The sequence below is a fragment of the Homalodisca vitripennis genome, chromosome 1 (genome assembly GCF_021130785.1).
Source record: "Homalodisca vitripennis isolate AUS2020 chromosome 1, UT_GWSS_2.1, whole genome shotgun sequence".
NCBI classification, from domain to species: Eukaryota; Metazoa; Arthropoda; class Insecta; order Hemiptera; family Cicadellidae; genus Homalodisca; species Homalodisca vitripennis.
Window position 1 is genome coordinate 121,064,535 of NC_060207.1, and position 7,460 is coordinate 121,071,994.

Here is a 7,460-nt window from a genome sequence, read left to right on the forward strand (position 1 = left end):
GTGGCACGTTTCATTTGATGAAAACGTTATATTGCTTTTCTCTTCAATTACTTTAAACAAACCTGTTATCGGATAGTGAAAACTAAGTATTATATTTACTGTTTTCATATCTGCTACGTACCTTATTATACATTCCAAGATTTGTGATTTACGAAATTTCAAGTAGATCGTGTAAGTTGTTAATAACCTAATATTAAGTGTGAATAATATTTTTCTGTAAACTTTACTGATATATCCATCATTAAACAGATTTACAATCTGTAGTTGTAAACCTGTAGGTTATGGAGTCGAGTTTAGTCTTTCCTACTCTGGCTGGGATAGTACTCGAAGAAAGTGCATAATGCAACATTCTGCTGCACAATCTTCAACTGAGTACGCTGTCCCACAGTGCCAGCTGAAACACGTTGCTTATGTGTGTCTGCAGAGACGAAACAACGTCGAAATACCTTCACTAGGCCGAACATCTGCACATACAAAACAAACAACACAAAACAAAAAAACCACAAAATCTGTAGGTTAAATATTACGTATTCAGTTGAAATGCATTGGTTGGTAAGTAAAACATATTCTTATCCGGATTGATAACAATTATGATTTATCACAGTACATGGCACATACAAATTACTATACCCCTATTTTTTAATTGGAACACAGCTACCGGTACCATATTTTCGGGTTTTCACCAAAAATGTTACTATTATTTATAACAAAATAAGTAAAATTAAACAATCGAACACAGAGCAGAAGAAATGTAATTTCATGACGAAGTAAAGAGAGTTGGCACGTTGCCAATATTGTCATATCTTGTAATATTGGATATTCTTCTTTTATGGAAATATTCCCAGGTTGACGGTGTCTGTATTGTAACTACTGATAATCCTACTAAATTTACTCTTAATTTTCGAATTTAGTTTCGTTTTTCACTGATTGGAATACATTTTTGAATACAAACTGATTTTATCCTCCTTCTTAGTTTGAATAATTGTTTTCTTCTTATCATTATGAGAGGCTATTAATGATATATAACAAAATAAACATAGTTCGTAAGGCAATTAGAGACATTTTTTATGTACTTCTATAGTGATAAATTCCTGTCGAAGAATAAAGAAGTATTATTATTCTTCATCAGATATGTCGTTTTCCCTTTAATATTTTATAATTATTATTAGAATTAAATATATGTATATGGGGTTAAAATGGTATGTTTTTGATCAGTAAAACCAATATTTTTTTCATAATTGTACTCATAAGGAAGAATTGAGGTTCTATTTCCCTTAAAAGTCCAATTATAATTTATATTTGTATTTATTGTTACTCTTGTTCGTGTCACAAAGCTTTGATATGATGGTTAATTTGTTAGTATTGAAAATGTTATAGGTTTTGATTACTCAAACGATGCAGTATTAAATACATTTATATTTTTGTAAATAACTAGTAGATAGGATTAAAAATAACTAAAACAAGTTCTGACTTAGAATAATTACATCTCTCATAATTCTACGGTTGAAAATAAGACCAAATTTGTGTTTGCTCGTATGGAGTTAAAATCAAACTGGCCGCAAATACACCTTTCCCTAATACTACATTGTATTTAACGTTATTCCAGAAAACGTTTGTATATACATCAAAACATACATAAAACTAATTGGTTTGGTTTGTTGGTTATCGAGAATGGTCCAGTTTGTATGTGGTTGGCTGTCAGTCCTAAAACTATTAATTACGTGTCTGACGTCTGGTTTTAAGTGTGACTCTGTTAAGGAATTACTTATGAGAAAATGAATCATTCATTATTTTTAAACCTGTCACAACCATTCTATTTTACCATCATAAAAACTAGCTTGATAGGCGATCTTATCCTTTATTAAACTAAATAAAACTTTACTCTTGAAAAATATAATTGTATTCTCGTGCACTATAAGTTAACCCACATTCATCTCCAGGATCATTATTTAAGCCGTCAAGTACTCTAGGTAAACAATTGATTGTGACAAAGAGGTTTTTTATGCCTTGGCGTTATGCCTGTATAAAACATAATGAAACATTTCGAACGTTTTAATAAGAAAATGATTAAAATATATCGACGCAACGATCCTGTTTTGGGTGTTCTTTATTTGAAAACGTAACTTACTATTCAACTGTCTAGGTAATGTGTGCATTGTTGTAGAAACATTATGCAAATGTTATATTAAGTAACTGCTACGTTAATAAGTTGTATTTGTAAATAATAACATATTATTAAAAAAATTATAAAATAAATCAGTTACACGAAGCTCTCTAGAGAATCTAAGCCATACTGTTTTATTAACCCTTGAAGCTTACCCAGCAGGGATTACTTCTGACTGGTTTATACCTTCCAGTTGAACCCACCACTGGGCACAGTACCCCCCCCCCCCCCCACCCCCCCCCCCCCCCACCCCCCCCCCCCCCCACCCCCCCCCCCCCCCACCCCCCCCCCCCCCCACCCCCCCCCCCCCCCACCAGAACTAGTTTAATTCCTTTAATGTAGAATTCATTAATTCGTTTGCGTAGAAAGTAGATAGTATTCATTGGAAATTTTTTGTCAAAAGTATGTTTTTATGTATAAATTTTAATTAAAATTGAATCACAAAAAGTATTTATATATTTTTATACATAAACTAATACTTCAAAAATAAAAATCCACTACTTTTAGAATAGCGTTTATTACACCCCTGTGTTGAATGCATCCTTATTTATTTTTGCATCCTTATTTTTTTTATATTATGCTTCGAAGTAATATTTGGTTTTATACATGTATTTATGGTATCAGAATATTTCATACCGTATATTTACCGTGGTGATAAATGTTTAAAACAGTGTTTTACGTTATAATTAAAGTATCTACAGTTTCCATCTGCTTTTGGATTTGCAATTTACTCTTGACCAGATTAGTTTTTGTAGAAATGCCAAATAGATATCATGAAAGAGTGTGTTTTTGGGTGGGATGAATATAACAAATCGGCTAGAGAGATATGTCAATAAACTAGGGACTCAGCAACATAATTTATTAGGTTTGGGAGTGGATTGCAAAAGAGATTATTAAAGAGAATCTAGTTTCCATAGGATTTACGCCACAATCGTGTTTGCTTTGCACTTCATTAAACTCGTGACAAATACATTCTGTCTACTCATTCTGTATACATCATGATATTATTGGAGGTTATTAAATAGTTTCCATCATGTTTATGTCACAATCGTGTTTGTTTTGCACTTCATTATCATTGGTGAGTCAGTTACTCGAATTTGCATCGGTAGTCTGGTCACCCTATCAGAGAGGAGGCCTCGTTGACGAACTTTAAAGTTAACAACGAAGATTTATAGACAGATTTGTTAGAGTAGTGTGAATTCAGGTGGGCCTGATCTACCGTGAAATACACGTGAGTCAGCTGGCTAAAACTTGGGCCTGGCACTAGAGACAAGGCACAATGTCCACGGTATGCTTTGGCTCTACAAATTCCTAAACAGCTTGGTGGCCTGCCCTGAACTTCTTCAACTCATCTCCTTCAGTAAGTCGAGAGGCATTATGTCGCACGAACGAAGGATACATTCTATTCTTTACCAAGCACATTCTTTGATAGCCAGCGTCCATAGACTGGGTTATTTGGGTGCACACAAACAGATTTCCTCTCTGACAGCCAGGACACGATTTGTAAAGTCACCACCGATTTTACTCCGAACCTTGCGTGTTAACGTTACCTCCTTGGTCCTTAAAACTCACACAACGATACGAGTATTGAGCTATCATGGGCTCTGTGCTTATTTGGTTTTCTTTTGTTTTTTTATGTATTGAAGTCTTAAAATGGTTGATCCGTTGGAAATAAATAAATGAAAGCTTAATGTATCCTTTCTGATTGTCCGCTCGATATCTGAAAAAATCGAACTAACCATAGAGGATATACTTTTATCTCTATATAGGCCTCATGGAGTTTGATGGTTGTGCATGTCACTCCTTGTAATTTGGCTAAGCGTTAGCAAATAGTTTTACGTTAGTCTTGTCTGTAAAGGTCGAAACAACTAGGGAATCGTAGAATAAACTAATTTGTATGCAATCTGAGTACAATCACTTCATAGACGAGTAGTAGTAATACAATAAGGTTACTTTAATCGTTTGGTTGGTAAAACTTTCGTTGAGATATGTTGGGTCTTTCAATATCTCATTTTATCGGTTTATTTGTATGTACAAAAGACAGAGTTTGATTATTGTGCAAGTATATTCATGGAATCGACAAATTAAACACGCTAACTACCACCCACACAAACTGACAAGCGATAATATTTGTGTAATAAGGATACAATCAGTAACCGGTACCTTCTTATAATAATTAAATTAATATTTATAATTATTTTTATAAAGCCTAAAAATATGACTTCAACGGGAGTTTGTTTTATACTCGGGAATCGTAAAGGAAAGATGTAAAGAAATTTTTTAAAAAGGTAGGAACGTCATAAAAATCTTTCCAGGAATTCTTGAAACACTTTTTGGAACACGTTAGTAATGGGCAGGAACTGTTGGCTAATATATTAATAAGAATAAATTTACTGTCCGTCATAACATAATACATAGTTATTAAAAATTTAAAAATGTATTACATATTTGTAATGAATAATTATATACATATCGAACAGAAATTTTAAAACTCAATTTAATTATTAAAAAAAATATCACGTAAAAGTCATTTGTATTCAACTAAAAAAATTCACTACATACAAGAAATGATGTAAGTATTTTTGGATTTACATTTATAGTCTTTTAGGGGAGGATATTTAGTCGTATGCATAAAACCGAAGGAAAACCTCGCAAGTATAAGGTAGAAGTAAAAGGTAATGGATTGAAGGAAAAGGTTTTGCTTTTTTCCATATGTATAATGATTACCTTATACTTGCAAGGATATCCTTCAGGAAAAAGTAAATGGATCAACCGTAAACATTCAGGTCCAGACATGAAAATCAGCTGATAGCCCCTTCCTTTCCTTTCTCATTCAGTCAGTGTGGTGTTACAGATGTGTTTGTCCGCCTGTGCAAGTAACTGGAGTGTTAATTTATTATCAAGTGTACTTGTTTTGTTACCTGTGTAAGTGAAAATATCTACGCTATGTCTTTTTCAAAATAAATAGCAGTGATAGTGAAATTGAAAGTGATAAAAACGAAATTGCTAATGAGTTAGAGTTTTTTTGCGGATGAAGTATGCAGGGCACCAGTTATTGTAGAAAAGTCTCAAGTGCCGAAACTGAAAAATATGAAAGATGAGGCGATAAAAGTAGTAACATCAAAGTACGAAGCTTTATACGGCAAACCACTAGATGCAAAAGGATTATTAAAAAAAAATAAATAACATGAAAACAAGATTGAAAAAAAGACTGACATGAAGAAAACAGGAAATCAAAAGATGAAGTTGTTGGGATGGGAGGAAAAAAATTACTCGCAGCTTTACAAGGTGATTCCAATCCTACAATTAAGAGGATCGAAGGAGCCATGCAGTTTGAAGTTGAAGACATTGATCTGTAGAATCAATATTGCCACCCAAGAGAACATTACCTGCATACGACCATGAAACTCACGGGACTGTAAGTGCACAACCGACCTTGCCACCTAAAAGAAAATTACCCACAGACAAATTTGAAACTGAGGAAACTAAAGTGTTAAATAACAAAGAACTGCAACGTTTGGTTTTATTGCAGCATTACCAAACAAGTAAAATACAACAAGAATATTATGAGAAGAAACTTGAAATTATAAAACGTAAGAACATTGATTCAGCAAAAACCATTCAGGATGGTAATAAATCCTTTTTTGATTTGTAACAAAATAAACTTTATTAACGTTTAGTTAAAGTTACACTTAACTTACACTTAACTTTACACGTAACGTTACACTTAACTAAGGACAGTTAAATAAAACAGTTTGATAAGATATGTAACAGTTCTCGTTTTCTTTAGTTAGTCATTAAAATTGTTTATTAAAAAACTCAAGTTTCTTCTTATTTCTTGTCTTGTGGTCGAATATCTTCGTCATCGGTCTGATCATCATTTTCATCATCATCCACTTCTTGCGGTTCCCAGTCAGGATCACTTAAGGTTTTTGCAACATTATGGAGTACAATACAGGTAAATATTACTTTTGGCACTTTTTGTAGTTTTACACGGCAGACACTGTAAAATAAGAAAACGACGTTTCAGTTGTCCGAAACATCGTTCGATTGTTACTCTCTCAGTCTTTAAAAGTTTGTTAAATTTCAATTCACCACCAGGAGTAGGATTTGCAAAAGGAGTCATGAGACAAGGTTCTATTCCATACCCACTATCTGCAAGTAATACAGCATTTGCTTTGTTTGCCAGTACTCCTCTTACATGAGAGTTTTTCCAAATCCTTGAATCATGTACTGATCCAGGCCAACTCACGTCAACACTAGTGAACTTTTCACTAGCGTCACAGGTAGCTTGTACATTCAGAGTAGGCTTTCCCTTACGGTTAATGTACTCGTCTCCGTGGAGATAAGGTTTTTGTATACCTACGTGAGTACAATCACCAAGTGCCGTTGGAAAGAGAAATTTTCTCTGCCACAGGTGTTTTGCCTCCATTATTTCATTGTTGGTAGTAGGAAACCTTATCCACTGGTTCGCTTGTGCAACTATACTGTCAACAACTTCACTCGCCGACCGAGAAACCGTTGCCTGATCAATACCAAGTTCCTGTCCGATACCCTTTTGATACCCGGGGTCTGTAAGGTAACGTAAACATATTTTCATCTTATGCACGGATGATAAAGCTCCTCCCCGAGTTTCTTCAGTTGCAACTAAAAATCTGTTTGCAAGCCACTCCACGTTGTCTTCATTAAAACGATATAGTTCCTTAAAATCACGGGGAAGTGTAGGTAACCGTGGCTTGTACTGTTTCACATCCCTCACGTCCACAACATCTGCCATCACTTTCAATGAAATCAAGGAACTAATTAAGACACTTACATTGAATTAACTAAGGTTATAGTACCTTTCACTTCAACGATGAGTGTGTTACTGACCACACACAGAATTTTCGAAGGATATGCTTTTCATTTCAAGTAAAAGGTAGCTGTTATGCATTTCCATTTACTTCAGTTTGAAGTAAAGGGATCAACCTTAAAGGATAACCTTTTACTCGAAAAGAAAAGGTTTTACTTCAACTTATTATGCATACAGGTGTAAGGATATCCTTCTATTTCGGTAAGTATAAGGTTACGCTCTCTTTTATGCGTACGACCGATTAAGAGAGCAAAGTTGAAAGAGTAATAATCACTAAAAGTAACAGCAGTTAATATTCAAACAAGCCTTTGGTGGGAAAGTCGGCATTTTTAATACAAAGTAGCTTCGGACCGTGTTTTACTAGATATACCTTTTATCTTATCGGTTAAGTTGAAGAGAATAAAGGTTGAATTGTTTTTGTATTGTGTATAACCTGTTACCCGC

At 34.0% G+C, this 7,460-nt stretch overlaps 1 protein-coding gene across 1 annotated transcript; it reads right to left on the reverse strand.

Moving 5' to 3' along the window:
- Positions 1-293: 293 nt before the first annotated feature.
- Positions 294-6,941, reverse strand: LOC124352909 (putative nuclease HARBI1). Its single transcript, XM_046802638.1, has 2 exons — positions 6,222-6,941; positions 294-464 (listed from the first exon to the last, which is right to left on the reverse strand). Exons 1-2 carry the CDS (start codon positions 6,939-6,941, stop codon positions 294-296), a joined length of 891 nt encoding a protein of 296 aa, XP_046658594.1.
- Positions 6,942-7,460: the final 519 nt, after the last annotated feature.

Bases quoted from the DNA above. Each gene is read 5' to 3' on its own strand.
- LOC124352909 (XM_046802638.1), bottom strand. From the start codon at position 6,941: ATGGCAGATGTTGTGGACGTGAGGGATGTGAAACAGTACAAGCCACGG. The intron at 465-6,221 runs GTAACAATCGAA...TTGTATGTGCAG, and splicing joins AACTTTTAAAGACTGAGAGA to ATGTTCGGCCTAGTGAAGGT.